At 40.4% G+C, this 19,410-nt stretch overlaps 2 protein-coding genes across 4 annotated transcripts in view; one reads left to right on the forward strand and one right to left on the reverse strand.

Moving 5' to 3' along the window:
- Nucleotides 1-19,150, reverse strand: part of slc13a4 (solute carrier family 13 member 4) — a 27,562-nt gene extending 8,412 nt beyond the window's left edge. For 2 of the 3 annotated variants that reach the window (XM_034863363.1, XM_034863365.1), the window contains exons 1-10: nt 18,899-19,150; nt 11,537-11,665; nt 6,801-6,937; nt 5,778-5,953; nt 5,038-5,101; nt 4,829-4,880; nt 4,639-4,725; nt 4,138-4,322; nt 438-557; nt 61-162 (exon numbers count right to left, since the gene is read on the reverse strand). In XM_034863363.1, the coding sequence (XP_034719254.1) occupies nt 61-162; nt 438-557; nt 4,138-4,322; nt 4,639-4,725; nt 4,829-4,880; nt 5,038-5,101; nt 5,778-5,953; nt 6,801-6,937; nt 11,537-11,665; nt 18,899-19,021 (1,175 nt within the window). In that variant the 5' untranslated portion in view covers nt 19,022-19,150. The remainder of the gene's footprint in view (nt 1-60; nt 163-437; nt 558-4,137; nt 4,323-4,638; nt 4,726-4,828; nt 4,881-5,037; nt 5,102-5,777; nt 5,954-6,800; nt 6,938-11,536; nt 11,666-18,898) is intronic. The other variant, XM_034863364.1, reaches the window with a different exon arrangement.
- Nucleotides 18,955-19,410, forward strand: part of zgc:162331 (uncharacterized protein LOC793007 homolog) — a 35,546-nt gene continuing 35,090 nt past the window's right edge. The window contains exon 1 of the mRNA XM_034863392.1: nt 18,955-19,204. The gene's annotated coding sequence lies outside the window, so the exon portion shown is untranslated. The remainder of the gene's footprint in view (nt 19,205-19,410) is intronic.

The raw sequence follows: 19,410 nt of genomic DNA on the forward strand, positions 1-19,410 counted from the left end.
ACACACACACACACACACACACACACACACACACACACACACACACACACTTGGACATACCTGATGGGTCCCAGTTTGGTGTACTCCTCATGGATCCTCCTCTCTGAAAGCATTTCTCTCCTGGTTTTGCGTTTCTTACTCCATGAGCATGTCTCCCTGAAGCTGAACACACACACACAACAACAACAACATCATCAACCACAAAACCCTGACACACTCACCTTGTTGGCCAACCTGCAGCCACAGGACACCAAAAGGCGCAGTTGCTCAACGGCAGACAGACAGAGAGATTACCATGAGTATATAATGATAAGATACATTACAGTATTCCTGCCCAGCAGGTACACTAGGATATGCACACCAACATAATCATAGTATGATACAAGCCGTAAAATACACACACACACACACACACACACACACACACATACACTCACTTGCAGCCGAGGAATAGGAAGTGCAGCCACAGCCAAGTGAGGACCAGCATGATGATGGCGATGGGGAAGCTGAAGATGAACCATGTGCCAAAGTTTATCACCTTTGCATCTGGATAACGACTGAAAAGACAAAGATACAGAGTCACATGCTTGTGTTTGTAGGTTATTTTATACAATGTTGGCTGAAAAAATGAGCTTTACGGTCAGGAAGGAAGCAGGCTGATGGGATACGTGCTCTTAATTTAGAGGAACATTAGCATTGACATTAGCACTCCAACAAGGTCCACCACTAAATAACTGACATTGATATGATATGGTAATGTGCAATATATTGCTGTTTGCTGTTTACTAGTTGTAATTACCTTGTATTGATCTGTTTTTTTTGTTTAATTGTACATTATATATTTGTACCATTTATGTATATATTTTTGTGTCAGCACTGTTTATGTTTCTTATGGTTTTTTTTCACCCAGCATGTTTCTTTGGATTAGGGTGGCACTTAAATCTCGCAGCTGTCCCGGAGGTCCTGCTCGTCCTGCAGTGCCCTGCGATGCCCTGCTACATCCTGCTATGCTCTGCTGTACCCTGCTACGTCTTGTTAAGTCCTGTTACGCCCTGCAGTGCCCTGCTATGCCATGAACTACTACAACTACTATTTCTAGTCATTGTTGCATTATGTCTATTGCCACTGTTCATCACACCCCCAACCGACCCGTCAGACACCGCCTACCAAGAGCCTGGGGCTGTCCAAGGTTTCTCCCTAAAAGGGAGATTTTCCTCGCCACTAAATTGACTTTGCTGATAACAATTGGAGCTAATCTGGGTTAAAAATAACCATTTGTCCCCAATCAACTGCCTACCTTGACCTCTGGTCAGTTTGCTTTGACTGACAGCTTATTGATTCGCCACACTGAATCGGGGTGAGTCTCAGGAGTCCAAAGAAATCTTTGGATTCCAGCTTCTTACATATTGCTCTACTTTCTTCACTCCAAGTTAGGGTTATCCAAAAATAGTAATGGAGCCACAACAGATGCTCACCTAAATCTTGTTGTTTTGCAAGTCCAGTCTATCTCTTTTTGGGAAAAGGCAATCTGCGGGGGTCTGTGTTTGTCGGTGAGTTGTGTTTGTGTGGCCCTATGGCTTGTTTTCCGCTGACCGTCAAAGGAGACGGTCCCTGAACCCAACATTCCCACAACATGTGGCTGCTTCCCTCAACTTCTAGAGACAGACCTACATTCATACTTGAAGACGGGACAGGTTTAGTGACGGAGTGTGGCCCTGACCTAGGACTTACCTAATGTTGCCCAAATCTCATTTTACCAACAACATGGCGTCATTGGACAAACCCCCACACATGGAATTTGGATGCATTGTAGCAATGGTTACTGTAAAAAAGGATTTTGACTGTAGCGCCTACTCCTTTTTCTTTTGCTAAACAGCTATTTTGTATTTAGTTTTTTTGCATTTATTGATTATTTAATATTGATGTCTAACATATACAGTATTTGTTTGGTTATGTATGCACCAACTACCAAGGCAAATTCCTTTGTTATAAGTGTAACTTATAACTAAAATAGTGTAACTTATAACTTATATAAACCCTTTTCTGGTTGTGATTCTATCAGTGACCAAAACATGAGAAAAGTTGCTCTGTACTTTAAAATGACTACATGGGGAGAGAGGTTGGCTATAAACATTGGTCATATAAATGAACATATGTTAAATGACTGTATGTCAGCGGTTCAGAACAACCACTTCCTAAGTGTTTGTTTGTTCCCTCGACAGCTCCACTTGATGGACAGCAGGAGCCACAAAGATCACTGACATGTGGACACACAGCATCAAAGCCCCTGTCAGTGTGAGGCACAGTCAGGAATGTTTGCACAGATGAAAGTCACGCTTGTTATTTTTGGTTGTATAAAGAAGAGAGAACCATGGTAGGGGGGGGTCAGAACCAACCAATGGTGCAGATAGTACCAGTGGTTGTTCATCTTCCGCGCAATTATACACTCATATACTTTCCATTACTGCATTAAGTGCAACTTGCACAAACATAGGTTTTACTTACATCTTTTCAAATACTATTTAAGTAGGGTAGCGTTTTCTATTGGCCACTTGAATCTACTTTTGGACATTCTTACCTTTTTTATCTTTATTTTCTGAAAAGGTATTCTTCTATTCTATCCTATTTATTATTCCTTGTATATTGTGTATTTGTGCTGTGTGTCTGATATTTTCCGGCTGTACCACGGAAATTTCCCAATTTTTGATCAATAAAGTCTAATCTAATCTGAATCTAATCTAATTTTGAAGCTCTAACAGAGCCACACTGTACAGGTGATAATGCATGTTTGCTCAGACATGCCTTGCGGACCTCTCTGCTGTATGGAAAAAAAGCAGGGTAAAGGTGACATTTAGAGATGATGATCGTGTCAATAAACCTCAGTGATCCATCGCCTTCAATTACTTAGTTTCACATGATTTATATGAAAGAAAGCACACACAAAAACCTGGGGACATTGAAAATTACAAATTACAACAAAGGAATACCAAATAACCAGTGATGTAACCCTAGTTTTAAGTACAACATTAGGCAAATGATGGTCTAAAAGCTACAGCTCTGATATAAGCAACAAGCTTTGATTTTAGTCATTGCATAAACTGTAAATATGTATCAACAAAGATTACCGTCACCTTTTGTCCTCATCACTTTTAAAAGCAACGTTATCAAAAATGGTCTCAAAAATTTGAACACGCAACATTGAAAACACAGATATGTGGAATGTTTTGAATGTGCAAAAGGTTTTGAACATGCGCAGGAATCTTTTTGGAACACATATAAGGGGTTTATACATTAATTAAAATGCAAAAATGCATCACTGAAGAGGTTACTTCCCCAAACAAAAGAGGGAGAAAAAGAGAAGAGGGAAAAGAAAATCATGCCTAACATGTTAATTTTGTTTTATTTCATTTGAAAGCAACAAAAAACTGATTAATGTCAAGCCCAAAGATGTGGAAAATGCACAAAAGGAAATGTACTTAGCATGCAATGTAATTGCTTGACCTTGTGGTACTAGCATGTACTTGAGAACTTGAACTGACTGACCTGAACACACACACACACACACACACACAAACCGTATTTACAAAGGGTCCTTAGTTATAAAAATCAACCTCAGGCTTTTTTTGTACTCAAGATGTCCTGCTCAGTGCATTGGGAGTACACGCAAGTTGACTTTATTGGACTAAATTGAACTAAAACTAAAAAGGTAATATTTAAAGGGAACTTTCAACTTCACAGCTTGCATTGATTCCTGTACTTGGTAACATCACTTTAGGATTAAGTACTTCTGCATGCACAAACGTGCATGCGCACACACACACGCGCCCACGCACACACACAAAACCTGACCTTTGTCCAACAAGCTGCGACATGAAGAGGCCATTCTGCCGGGCTTAGTGCTGCGGATGGAGGAAATTGGCTCTGCCAGGACTGTAAGGGCTGATTATTTGATCTCAGACCCTGCGAGCCCTCTAGACACCAAGTTAACAGAAACTGTCCCAGTCTGACCAGAACGGCAGTCACGAAACCAACCAAGTTGTAAATATGCTTGAGTTGACATCAGTGTCATCTGAGGCAAGTCAAGTCAAGTCCCAGGTTATGTCAAGTCAAGTCAAGTCTGAGCTCATGGGTACCTACGTGTTAAACTGCTCGGCAAAGATGAGGTTGGTTGAGGTGCCGGTGATGGTGATGAGGCCACCGATTGTTGCAGCGTAGGTGATGCTGAGCGACAGGCATTTACAGATCATATGATCCCTCTTGGTGGGATACTGGGAGTCTCTCCTGGCCTTCACCCGCTTCACGTTTGGGATTTCCACCACAACCTGAGAGGGAGTGAGGAGAATATTGCATATGTATGGAAAATGTTTCTGACATTAATTGACCGTAAGTTGGGAGTGTTATTATCACACATGCATCTCTCGGTCAGTGGTGTCAAACGTACAGAACCAGGGCCATAACCGGCCCGCCAGAGGATCCAATCCGGCGCACTGGGAAATCTGTTTAAAACTGAGATGTTGGTGTGTGTGTGTGTGTGTGTGTGTGTGTGTGTGTGTGTGTGTGTGTGTGTGTGTGTCTGTGTGTGTGTGTGTGTGTTTGTGTGTCTCTGTGTCTGTGTGCATGCATATGTGTGTTCCTCACTTGTGGCAGGTATCCATTGGTGTCCCTGGTGAAATCCTGGTTAGATATTGCCTTTATACCCAAACCATTCACCTCCCCAGTCTGCACCTAAGGACAAGAACAAAAGACTCAGAGAGAAATACTTCACTTACATTATAGAATTGCTAAGAATGTGACTTCTGTTTACGAAAAAGCCGTTTGTGGCTCTCACCTCACTCAGTGTGTCGCTCAGTGTGGAGAGCTCCCGTTTACTGCAGTTGCTGCTGGAGGGAGGAGACAAGAGAAAATGAAGACGTCACAATAACTACCGATGTTAAATAAGATTGAGGGTTACTTTTAACGCTGCCGATAACCAAATGCAGGCGCATATCTGGGCAGACATACAGACACACACACACACACACACACACACACACGTACCTGTCGTTGCGATAGAGCAACTCTAGCTGGTTTTTGTCCAGGTTCTCTTCTTTGTCTGAAACAGCTGCAGACAACAGACAACAGTCATCACCAGCGTATAATGGGAGATGGAACTTGGAAAGTGTTCTGTTAACAAGCGTATAGCCCGGGTCAGACCAAAGATTCACGTTTTTGTAGCCGGATATAATTGTTTGCGTCAAGATATGTGGATAATGTTAGTGATGGTCAGATGCTTGCTACAGTTGCATTTCTAGTGATGAGTGAAGCGTTGTTTAATTTATGTGATCCATGCTTAGTTCTATCACCGCTCCCTCTCTTCAGTTCACATTACACCTTACCGTGCTCATCAACTCAACCGCTTGACACTTTGTAACATTGAAATGAAATGGATAACGGATCCTTTTATTTCTATAGCTGACTTCTCCTTTTACGTTCTAGAAGTTTCTGGAGACCCAGACCAGCTGAGTCGCAGACACCGTCAGCTGCTTTCACGCTTTAAACGGTTTCTTCTCCAATCTTCGGTCTGAACTGTGCTTAACTGTTCTGCTACAGTTGGATCCACAATCTTCAATTTTCCTAAACACATCACATATTTGAGACTCCCCCCAGTTATCCATCTACAAATTCTAGTGTGGTTGTCGGACCAAATATTTCTATCAACATCTGTTTTGTTTTTGTTTTATGCAACAAAGCTTTTATAGTTCAGTGACCGTCCCCCTGCAGTGACTGGCCAGACGTACCGCTGTCGTCCTCAGGGGCCTCAGCGGTCTCTGAGTCTACGTGGCCGTCGGCCAGGCCGGTGCAGATCAGCTGCTGCAGGACCGCCTCGGCTATGGGCATCACCATGGCTGTGGTGGACGTGTTGCTGAGCCACATGGACAGAAACACGGTGCAGCACATGAAGCCCAGCACCAACCTGGAGGAAAGACAGGTACATCCAATGATGTGTCTGTGTGTGTGTGTTTGTGTGTGTATGTCTATGTCTGAGTTTTTACATTTATATCTGTAGGACAACCATCAAGGGATGGGCAATATATCCATATTACATGTATATTCAAATATATGAGGCTAGGTATTGTCTTATATTTTGGATATCGTAATATTGCAATATGGCATAGTGGGGTCTTCTCCTGTTTTTAAAGGCTGCATTACAGTAAAGTGATGAAAAAAAATTGGAATTTTGGCTGTGTTTTAAATGCTTTTTCTGCCATTTTTGTCACTTTTTTCAACATTTTTTTATTTTATCTTTCCTTCAAATGCTCTGAAATTAATAACATTTCCAATTTCAATGAAAGTAGTGAAATGATCATTTATTTTACTTGTGAAGAGCGTTTTAGAAAACCATCCATGTTGCTTTGTGTTGTTGAAAATGTGGTTGAAAAACCCAAATTTGTGACATAGAATTTGACCCGAGGACAACAGGAGGGTTACCTGGTCCTCAGATTTCTGCAGGGTAAATCCAGACAGCTAGCTAGACTATCTGTCCAATCTGTGTTTTCTGTTGCACAACCAAAACTACTTTTGAGGCACCGTGGCTCTGTCTGGCGCTCAGCACTGCCCAAGACAATTGTGATTGGTTTAAAAAAATGCCAATCAACCAGGGCACGTTTTTCTCCCATCCTAAAATGCTGTGTGGAGTAGCCAAACCCTCCTCGGCCGTGCAGTGGAGGAAAGTCTGGCAATGCAAAATTAGGTTAGTACTAACTCAAAAGGATTTTAAGTGAATAATAGCGACTGTGTGAAAGTATGTGTGTGCTACTCACATGCCCGGCTTGGCCCCTGCAATCATCACCATGCGCAGAGCGATACGTTTGTGCAAGTTCCACTTCTCTATCGAGGCTGCCAGGCAGATGACTCCCATCAGCAGCAGAGTGGTGTCTTTGCAGTACTCTGCTGCCACCTTAGCACAAACAAAGAGGCACATTTCAAAATAAAAGCGTATTGAATTTTAAGATACGTTTGAACCCAGTGTACAGTTCCAAACTTACAGAAGTGTACTTCAACCACTCAAATCTGCACTGAGGTACAGGTGATGGAAACCAAAATGCAAATAGAAAACAAGAGCGGAAGACAAAAGAAAGAAAATGGGGAGAAAAAAAACGTACGTTACGGAAAGTATGTTTCAAAAAAATCCGTTAACCCTTGTGTTGTCTTGCCATTAAAATTGAAAATCAACTCTTTTGTTGATGCTTTTCATCAATGTTTTTTCCTTTTTCTTACGTTTTTGTCCCTTCTTTTAACACTTTGGACGCTTTTTTTCAATCTTGGTCACTGTTTTGACATTTTTAACACTACGTAACTCTAACTTATTGACTTCAGTTTTACAGTTGTTTTGGGAATTTGTGGTTAATAAACCTAATTTAAAGGAAATTATACCTAATGTTTTAGTAAGAAAAACAGAAATTAGGAATTATTTAAACTAAAATTAAGCAAATGGATGTTGATGGATAATTACAGACTGGAATATGTAACTTTTAGTTAATACTATTCCAAAACCACTTGCTAAAAAATGCTATAAAATTGAATAAGACACCCCAAAATGAATGAAAGTGAGAGATCTGTACTTGCCAAAGAGCAATGTGTGGAATCAATCATGTTATTTTGGGTAGTTAAAAAGAACATTGATTTAGGAAAACGGGTCAATTTGACCCGAGGACAACATGAGGGAGAACAAATTATTTCCTAACTGATTTATTCAAGGGAATTTAATTTCACATTAGGCACAATATGAGGTCTGCTAACCTCTGCTCGCTCCATTTCTTTGAGAAACAAATTAAAAGGTCCCCAAACCTTCTTAATGAAGTCTTGCTTCTCTCTTTCTAAATGTTTTTTCCAGAGCAAAATGTATTAACATTTGCGTAATCCAACATGTGACACATTACATGACACGCTATATAATATAACGCAATTGATTACCATAGGGTGCAAAAGACACAACTATGATTACTTGTTCACTTTTGGTGTACTTGTGATCTTCAGGGTACAGTCCTCAAATGAAAAATAAAAAGAGCTGGGTTCTTCAAAAGATCTTTAGAGATAACCATTTCTATTTCTTTTCTTTTTTATTATTTCCTCCCAAAAAGAAACAACTTTTACAATTTGGTCGATGGGCACAAGAAGCAGAGAAAAATCTAGGGTAACAGTATGAGACCGGTGGAGACATGAAGGAGTGTTTGGGGCCTGTTGCTTTTCCCTCCTTTACCCACTTACCAAATTCCCCCTCCTTGGTTTGGATCAAAACTTACAGTTTATCATTTGTTCTTTTTAATCTGCTCTACTTCACACCCGCAGGGTTCACAGCCTCACGGTGTTATATAAGCCCACGTCTCCTCAACTCTCACCTTAAACCTGCTGCCCTTTCTCCTGTACGCAGGGTTCCTTCGCTCTCCATCGCTCATCCTCACTTCCATGCATCCAAAGGAGAGGAAGTAAACTACATGGGATACTTTTTAACTCTCCTCCTACCTTCTTCATAAAAAATAATAAAAATAAAATGGTAAAATCAACTGAACAAGCAACTTTCTAGACTTCCTTCCTTCTTAGACTTTCCCAATATTTCTATAATTAAAATTCAAACAGGAGGACTCTTTCTAGGACAAATTGTTGCTTGCTACTGACTAAATCTTAAAGTATGTTAATGCTTACTGAAGAATAGTGTAAGCTGTAGAGGTGAGACAAAATTCTAGGGGTGTAACAGTATATAGAACTAGATGTATATATGGATTCAATAATCAACCATCCTACATCAGCCATGCAAAGTCAAAGATATTGATACATATCACCTTTAACATGGAGATTGATTTTGAATTTCCCACTTTGTTTTTATACTTTTTATCAAAGAGTTTTAGAAGGAACATTACACAAGCAAATATTTACATAGCAAATGCATATACTGTATAATATGTAGCGTTTCAGATAAATCCTTCTAAAACTCCTGATCTGCTACCTTTGGTCACATGCTACGCACCTGCCCAACATGTTAATTTTATTAAAAGAAAAAAAACGTTTTTTATATGAATGTTTTACTTTGTGAGTTGATATAATGTAACTGATCACCGGACTGACATTGTGACACAAGCAAATTTCTGGTTGTCTGAAGAATCAATATAACATGGTATGGTGGTAATATGCATATATACAGACTGGTTACCTGTCCTACTTACAGTTCTCTAGCTCCACCAGTGTCAGTGATCCTCTATTAGGAACCTTGTGATTAAGTTCCAATCAGTACACATACTTTGTTACTGTACGTAAGTGGAATTTTCTATTCGTAAAAATGTTCTATTTTGTTATTTCAATTTCAATTCAATTTTATTTATAGTATCAATTCATAACAAGAGTTATCTCAAGACACTTTACAGATAGAGTAGGTCTAGACCACACTCCAGAATTTACAAGGACCCAACAGTTCTAGTAGTTTCCTCCAGAGCAAGCAACAGTGTGACAGTGGCGAGGAAAAACTTCGTTTTAGGCAGAAACCTCGGACAGACCCAGGCTCTTGGTAGGCGGTGTCTGACGGGCCGCTTGGGGTTAGTGGAAATAACAAAAAATAGAAAAAAATTGTAATAATAATTATATAGTAAATAATATTTCTTTCTGTACTTTTCTTCATTATTTGTATAGCGGACAACTTTGACTTTTACTCCACTACAATCCCCCCCAAAAATGCATACTTTTACTCTGGTACATTTCCCCTCAGCATCTTTGTTACTTGTTACAAAAAAATGTAATCTGATGAAATTTGTTAAGACGGCTGAAAAGTAGGTTTGGCGAATCATTGGTCCTAGATTGCTGGTTAATGCGCACTCCATTCCAGTTGGTGATGTGATGCCTGGATGTCAAGGTAATTCAATGTTAACGTTTGTTATCACAAGCCTGTTCATTTAGATTTACAGCAAACAAGCAGAAGTCATAGTAACAGGATGATTTCCAATAATTGTTGACATTACCATTAATTACAACTTGGCAAAATTTCAATATTTTATCAAGTTATGAGACTAGATATTGGCTTAGATTTTGGATAACATAATATTGTAATATGGCATATTGTGGTGTGTGGTCCTTTCCTGGTTTTAACGACTGGATTACAGTAAAGTTAAGTCATTTTCTTCCGTATTCTTTTATTTTTTATATAAATTTTGATATATACATTTTTTTTATTGTATATATTGGATTTTCTCTTCTCATTGCCCAGCCCTACCATTAATGTTTCTTTGGTTTGAAGAGAAACTTAAGAGATTTGGCTGTTTAGAAGGTGACGTGTGGAAATCTTTAACCAGATTAAATATGGGCCTAAGTTTGTACTGATGCTGTTCCACTTAACACTGTAGGATGAGTGGTAGCAGATTAAAATACCAGAATTAAATCAGCCAATTTGATCAAGTGTTAATTATTCACATCAAGAACGTTAGTTGCACGTGTAGTAATGTGCATTCTGCCAGGACTCACTCGTGGTTTCATTATGGAAAGTGGAGGGAGATACTGGGTGTACAATAATAAACTAATAATGTTGCATAAAGCTTGCTGCTGGCTTATTCACAGAACACCAACACAAGAGGCTTACAGCAGTGTTAACAGGCAGCTTTGTCACTGTGTGTCAATGTGTTTTGGTCAAAGAGAGCGTACAGTTCCCTTTTTATGTAATGGCTAATAAAAAAAAAAGGATAAGAACAGCTGTCATCAATCAGTCCAACCAATCAGGACGCAGACTCGGCGTTGGGTGCATGTGCTCAGACACACTGAGACACATCAGTGAGATAATGATGATTAATACCAAGTTAATGGGTTTTCCCCCCCATAGAGTCATGGCTGATAAAACCTTTATAGCTGAGTGACGCTTCTGCTTTACACTGACACATACTACAATATGTACCACTGCATTGTAAAACCCTAATGAAACTTATATGCATGTTCACATGCAGGTGGGTCTGAGTTTTTGAAATATACTTGGTTCAGCGCACAGAAAGGCCTTTCACTCATTTCCTTCCGGATCTGTACATTTGCATACACAGCTTACTCTTACTACCAGCACAGTAACACGCTGTCACAACCGGATATCTCAACATCGCTGGTTCCTTGTTAAGCCCTGCATGGTTTAGCCCTAATACTCTCACTTTTCCCTCTTTAGTGTGACAAAGGTTGACACACTGGTAGGCCCTGTTCAGACCTGGCATTAACATGCATTCTGAGTGATCCCATGCCAAGCGGTACAAGCAAAGCGGTGAATACACCAAAGATGCGTTGAGATCCCCATTCTGAGGTGGTCTAGGCTGCACATGGACACATTCCTTTTGCAGTGTCTGCGACGCCTGTACTTTAAAAAAAAAGGTTTTTCAAATCACGATATACCTTGAAACCGGTAACCAACCCGTGCCTAATCCCCGGGAACCCCCAGTAGTCAATAACCATATACTTTTAAGTTCAGATAATTTCATCCCCTGAGAAATATTTGCACTAAAACTCCTAACAGATAGACAGCTAACAACACATAGAGACTCACCTCGCTGGACTTAAGTACCCCAAAGAGCGGATAGAGGAAGGCGGGTACCAGAGCAGCAGCACCCAAGGGAACAGCCTCAGACACCCAGTAGATTGCTGTCACTATCAGCACATATGCACAGCATGCCTCCTACAAGGGGGGAACACAAAGGGAAGGACATTTAGTCATTAGGAATTAAATACCGACCGTATTTTTTTTACTTATCATCAAAAGCAGACATATTTAGTTTGGCAACTTATTAATAGAAGCCTACAGCTAGCATACGAATAGCTTAGTTTATCTTAAAGACTGGAAGCAGGGGGGCGATCTCTAGCTCACCCAGTAGCGTATGCGCCCCATGTAGTCTGAGTCCTTGACAGTGGCCCAGGTTCAATACCGACCCGTGGCCCTTTTCTGAATGTCATCCCCCTTCTCTCGCCCCTTTCCTGTTTTCAGCTGTCCTATAAATCCATACAAAGCCCAAAAAATAATCTCAAAAACAAAAAAATAATTTAAAAAACTGGAAACGGCAAGCCTGGCTCTTGCCAAAAGTAAAAGAAAATCTGCCTACCAGCTTCTCTACAGCTCACTTATTGACACGTTACAGCGTATTTGTTAATTTGTACAAAACAACAAGTTGTGGTTTTATGTGTAGTTAAAAGCAGGTTAAATTTGTACAGAGCCAGGCTAGCTGTTTACCCCTGATTCCAGTCTTTATGCTAAGCTAACATCTCATGGCTGTAGCTTTATATTTATCTGACAGATATGAGAGTGTTAGAAAATTCCAAATGGGCTGCACACACACTCTCTCCCCTCTGTCTCACACACACACACCCACAAACTGATGTCGCATTAATCTGGTAATAGGTCTCACGGCGGTTCGTGAAATGGTCACGTTATTTTGACTATTGATTCATCAACAAGGACACACTTGAGACATACTAGCCTTACATACTGCTCAGTCCCACCACCAGCGGGCTTAGTAACAGGCTCTCCAACCTTTAAAACTCATGAGATTTCTTGAGACCTTGTGAAAACGACACCCGCAGACTATTTTAAACCCCAAATTTAATGAGAATTGATTGATCCAGACGCGTAACTATCGGCAAGCTGGGTATACAGTTGCTTACGGGCCCGGATCAGTCAGGGGCCCGCATCACTGGAAGACATTGATTGACAGACAGGTCCCCCATAACATTTTCATTACTCGCGATAATCCCAGCAGTCCCACACGCAGCTACTGACCAATAGGGAGTGAGAAAGGGTCAGATTAATTCTCTTGTTTCTGACTTGAGGAGGAGACGTGTGTGACTCGAACATCTCACATTTATCAACAAAACGTACAGCGACAGTGGTCCTGCCATCATGTAGACATTTTAACGTGAATGTACACTGCAACGTTTTTTCACTATGACTCGCTGAAAGTTGCTGCTGTTTCAAGCCTGTGGGCTTGCTGCAGAGAGCGGGAATGCTGCTCTGTTTCCCCCGCAAATGGAGCACGCACACACACATAAACACATAAAAAGCAATTCCTGTTTTTCACCTTTATGAGGCAACAGGTAAAAAGTGGCTGTGGCAGGTGGTCAAAAAAGTTAACTTGGGGCCCTGCAAGGCACTGTCACTGCACACATTCCCAGCCACCTTGTTCTCTATTGTGAAACACAGCTACAACACACACCAGTTCACCATAATCTACAAAGTAAATTGTATAGAACGACTTACATGTCCCTTGTCTGCAGGTATTCCACGCAAAGTTGGAAGTGCCCCCTTGTTTAGAAGAAGTCTAAATATGACAGATCTATGGATTTGGGTGAAGAATGGATTAGGGAGTCATTTCTAATCAAAACTAATGGCTGGGATAGATTCAGCACCCCTAAAAAACCTAGTTAGAAATCTCAAAAGCTAATACTGGTAAAAAAAATATTTTCACTATTCTATGGGCACCCCAATTTTGATTGGCATTTCCCCAAAGATTTGGCCGTGGATAAATTAGGAGGTGTTACTCGACACCTATAGGAACACATGGTTAAAAAAAAAGCTATTAGAAATATTATTTTTTTTTGTTGCTGATTTGCAAAACAAATGCCTAATTTTCCCTAACTACTTAGAAATATATTATGTGGCAACGAGATAAGATTTTGGTATCGGAGGCTGAATGCATTGGCTGAAATGCAATCTCAAAACCAATCGGAAATCATCTGACAATGATTTTGTTTTTTATGTGTAGTGAATAGTGACGTCTCTGTACTCCAACTCCATTCTACATCTCAAGTTGCTAAGTCGGATTGTGAACATTGACTGCTACTCAGAAGAGAAAGTTATGGCCCAGATATCCACCGGCTACACCAGAGAGGCTGGATCGGGGTCAGTCTAATAGCTGATGGGTTCTGGGATTGGCTGTGGCTTGGTACTGGTTTGGCTTTCATGGCACAGATTATCACTCTAATGAGACAACATAACAGATTTAACTTGGCAAGGAGAAAGAGGCATTTCCAGGCATTAGGCACAGCTATTGGATTAGGCTGAGAAAAGAACAACGTGTTTGAGTTCGTAATCAAAGTAAATCTCGCCAAAGAAAACAATTTAAATCCTCCCAAGAACACATACAAACTTCACAAAGAGAAACCCAGTGGTCAAAAAAGTACATTTAAAACAAAAGACAAACTGTGTATTTCTGTTGTTTCAATCAGCATGTCGGTCTCTAGCACATCTATACATTGAGGAAACATGAGGAAAACTGATAACAGGATTAAACCAAAGCTAAGTGTTTGACTGTTGATCGGTCATTCCCACTGAGTAGATCGGAGCGAGGAAAAGAGAGGTGACATAAGAAGAAATGGACTGATAAAAAGACATTGATGAATAAATAAACTCAGAGAATGAGGGAGATACACACCAGAGGTATGTGATTCAGCAGTCGCCGATCATTGACTATTGGTTTATCTAAAGATAGTTGCCGCCACACAAGGACTTCATTCAGACCCTCAGACATCTGTCTGTGATTTTCTTTGTTCAAGGTAAAGACAAAGTGCTGTGTAAGCAGAGAGGCAGGGATGATAAGTCACTGACGTAACCTCTGTGATAACCAGACTTTATACTGAGAAACGTCAATGAGAAAAAGTCAATGCGGATGATCAAACCTAAAATTGTTTTGTTGTTTTTGTATTTAAAAAAAAAGTTTCAGCTTCTTCTAAAGGTCTACTTGCAGAGCAGTGCTATTCACCATGTGTTGTAACACGTTGTACCTTATTTTAAGAAAAACAAGTCAAGTCATCTTAACTGGAGATTACTTTCAGATTAACTGACATTTTTAAGTATATAGTGAATGACAGAGCAGCAACAACTACTGTGACAAGCATTAAAATTCTATATTTTGTTTCTTAATTCTTTTTTTAATCTAGGCGAAAGTTCACACTAGTTTCTGGGGCTGTAAAAAGAATGTGAATCTGGATATGAACCATGTGTGTGTTTTTCACAGCAAGCGGCGTTAGAGGAAGACGTTTGAACCCTAATTTGGCTTTCTGGGAGATCACATTTTGTGATCTTTTAGTGTACTTCTATCTCAAAATCAATCAACTCCGACAGTTTTACAGCTGATCTGTCTCAACTGTCTCCACATGTAACAGAAACCTACTGATTGTTTCATCAACTCCCTGCTATCTGTGGACATGTTAGGAAATGGAGATGATTGGTATCCCATGCCGGAGAGGCTGAATCCCTGAACCAATCAGCAGAGGGATAAATGGGCTTTTAAACCAACATGACATAAACACACACAATCGGTTTTATACCTATACGCAGACAGACAGATATGCGTACTAAACAGACAAGCAAACACATAAATCGTGCATTTTAAAGCCTTAATAGTAGAGACCTTATCAGGAATCAATACAGCATAGTATTGCAATACTTTCCGTGGCAATTCTGTGTTGCTACAAGGACGCAAAGTATGGACTTCTTGGTACTAGATTAATAAAATGAATTGCTTTTTTATTCCACTAAATAATGCAGGAGAGTTTTGTTTCTAATGAGGATTATTTAATTTTTTTAGATAAAACAGATGGATAAAGTTTTCCTTTGGGGACAGAACTACTATTTTACCATCGGCTGTTGAGTTACATTCAATGTTCTCTGCTCATAAATTACATGGGAATCATTTGGGATATGGTATTTCTAACAGTACATTAAATAGCATAATGTGATTTGCCAAGTCATGTCTGAAATAATTGTCAATTTAATGCCAATCCATCCAACAACTGTTGACAAATTTCAGTTTGGATCATGGTGGTGGGCCAACCATATATGTGGTGTTGGACTCACTTCTTTTCTACGGCTTTTAATTTATATGGGGATGCAAAATGGCACAAACATAGAGCTCAACAGTGTGGTTCCGGATGTGAGAAATCCCATTTAATTTCTCCATAAGGATTTAGATTATTAGCCATAATGTCTAACTCATCCAAGGTAGACTGCCCACAAGCTATGACAATATGACACGGAGATTTCTGCTCCTCTAGAAGCTAGAAGACTGTATGAAATCAATCTGGTTCTAAGAAAAACATGTTTTATTTGCAATGCACTACCCACAATCCGTTGTAAGCATAACAGCGACGTCTATTGGTGGAGCTTGCTGTTACAATGGAAATATTTACCGCACCCATGAACAGCGGTAGCAAGCTGCTACCATTGACGTTTATGGATGTTTATTTACCCAGTGTTGTACTGTACCTTTGCATTTTTTTACGTTTTGTTGCGCCAAATTAAATGTTGTATTGTCATAATTCATCTTGTAGCTAGTTGGCTTGGTTCAAGGCTTAAAAGTCTTTCTATACGCATTTGATGAAACGTCAATGGAGATTTTAAATGGGGACAATCACTCCCGGAACCAAAACAAAAAGTCGGCAGTCACTGTTGGCTTTGGATTTCTGTCTTGTCTCTCTGACCTGGCCTGACTGCATCCAACAGATGTTTTGTCCTGCTGCAGCTGGACACAGTACTACTCCAAACACACACACATACACACACACTCTAATACTCCAAACCCCTGTTACATTCTTGACACAGTCTTGGGTCCCTAGAGTCATAAGGAAGCCACGTGGGGCCGAAATCCAGCGTGGTGGTTGGTGATTATGTAACTTAATTGCTTGGATTGTTTCTTTCTTCTTCTTTGTAGTGAGGTTTTTTGTTCTTTTGTTCCTTCTTGGCCTCATCCTGCGCCAAACATCAACCAGTCCTGACATAACAGCAAGGCTCCTGGGCAAAGAGCTTATTGGCTGATGGACAACGTGCGAGCACATAACAGTTCCTGTGAATATTAATGATGTTACAAGAAACAAACCTTTGACACAGAGGAGCTCATATATAACACACACACACCTGGCACCACTCGTACCGCTATTGTTTGAGATGGTGGTTGTTTAGCAACTACCATATGTAGAAAGTGTTGACAGAAACATGACTGAAAGTTTATTGCGTTAATGAGCATGTGGCTGCATGCTTATTTATTAGAATGTCAGCTACAAACACCTGTCACATGTTACAGTATATCCAAATAGCTTAAAACTTCAACCATGTTTTGCATGTTGTGTCCAACTTCATGGAATGGCCATATGGTAAGATGTTTAATAGTGAAAAATTTAGACCTATATCCAGTTTGAGCCTCATGAAATATCATTAAAGTGAGTCACAGCTTCAAAGCAGGGATTTCGTGGGGCCATGCGGGCCTGTGCCCGCGATTCCCCCTCAGTTTGGCCTTATGCCACTCAAAAATAAAGTCCTATGGCCACAGTGGCCTTGATGCCCCACCCACACTGCCCCAGCTGGTTTTGCTGTTTTCTACTCTGCCTCTTTCCTGTCAATATCTTTTTTAGAAACAGGCGCTTTTTGTTGAGATTCTGACTTCTTATTTTTTTAATGAAAGAAAGTAAAAAATGTTCTGAATGTAAATCTAAATGTGAATATTTTCAAGATTCTTCACTCCTCTGTGACAGTAAACTGATCACCTGTGAATTGTGGACAAAACTAGACATTGAGGGCGTCAACATGGGCTTTGGGAAACACCATTTTCTGACATTTTATAGAGCAATTAATTTAATCGATTAATCAAAACAATAATCGACTGATTAATCGCAAATCAATTTTTTTTTTTTATTGCAGCTCTAACATTGCGTAAGAACACATTTACGAAATCCCGCAGGACTGTGCCTAACTAAACATAAAATCTGTCAAAATTCCCAAATCTTACATTAAATCCTCATCTGAAAGTTTGACACAACTGACAAACTTACCAAACTGCATTGAAAAGCTGTCAGTTTACTTTCTAAGTATTATGCATGGAAAAGAAGAAATACGAATATGAGTGAGACAACATGTTTTCTGTACAACTCATCTGGTGTATTACCTAATTTAGTCTCCAAGGCATCCACTCTGTGCTTTGGAAACACATTTTACCCCAAAAGGAGAATTCTTGTACAGATTTTTGCAGCTTGAGATAATCCTCTTGTTCTCAGTGCAATTTAACTTGTCTGAGACATTTTCTAAAGACAAGCATAAGCCACAGAATAAGACTGACTTCTCCTCCTTTTCAATGGCTTTTACAGAAGACAATAAGCCTAAATGACTATCAAGTTGTCGACTCCTCTCTTTTCTGTTCCCTCTCTCTCTCTCTCTCTCTTTGCTTTTTTAGCAGCACACTGATCTCCATCTCATCAACATGTGGTGACATCTCCACTCCACACACACAGCTCAGCTGATGATCGGGACAAGCATTCATCAAACAGTAGACAGAGTGCCTTTTGATTGATACTCTCTCTCTCACTCACACTCTCACACAAACACTCACACACGCACCCACACACACACACACACACACACACACACACACACACACACCCCATCAGGACAGTAAAGCCCTTAACAGCAACCAAGAGCAAGATGAACAGATCGACTGGATGTCTCCTAGGTATTTATGTGATTTATGTGTTGATATGTTTAATAATGACAAACTAAATAACTTGTTTTGAAAGTGTTGAAACAAAAAAATGTTAGTATCAGCAGCATGGTACTTTCATGTGGTCTTAAACACTTTGTGGTAGTCAGGAGGCAATTTCTAGTGATTTTGTTTTGCAAAACTAATTTACAATGATATGTCATATATCTTTGAAATGTCTCTTTTTAGTGTATCCATGCTCAATATGGACAATTTGTTGATTTTCCCTTCACCTTTATGAGGTTTCATTCCAAATTTAACTGCAATACATTTCTCTTACAAAGACCAGTAGTTTAGGTCATTTCATTTGTTGTAGAAAATCAGGACTTTCTGGCCGACGTTAACTTTATTTTCTGTTCATAATGATGATATTCTGTTTTTCTTGCTGTACTCACGCTGGTGGGGTGGATGAGCGGTAGGGGAAGCAGGCAGAGCGGGATGAACACCACGACGATCAGCTTCCGCGCCCTCCACAGCTTCCTGAACACATCCATCCTGGCTGCGGCCTCTAGCCTCATGGAGGACCCGGGGCTCTGGGTCGGACCGGTCGCAACTCAGCAGGACCGGGTGTGAGAGTCACAGACCGGCCGGTTGGAGAGTCTCAGAGCACCGCCGACCGTAAAGAGCCGGAGGAGGAAGAGGGAAGCAGTCTCTTGGAGCTTTGTGGACGGAAAACCGGGATCTGTGTGTGTCTCTGCAAGGTGAGTGAACTTTACTTCCACCGTGCTGGACTCTAGTTCCATGCACTACTACCCCAAGAGTCCCAGAGTCCCTGTTCTACTTCTCTTCTTCCTCCTCCTCCTCTTTCTTCTCTGTATCTGATGCTGTTTGAGGCATCAGGTGAGGCTTTCCGGCGCATTTATGAGTCTCGATGGGTATGCTAATTAACCACGGCTTACACCCCCCC

Source organism: Etheostoma cragini, chromosome 23, assembly GCF_013103735.1.
Source record: "Etheostoma cragini isolate CJK2018 chromosome 23, CSU_Ecrag_1.0, whole genome shotgun sequence".
NCBI lineage: Eukaryota > Metazoa > Chordata > Actinopteri > Perciformes > Percidae > Etheostoma > Etheostoma cragini.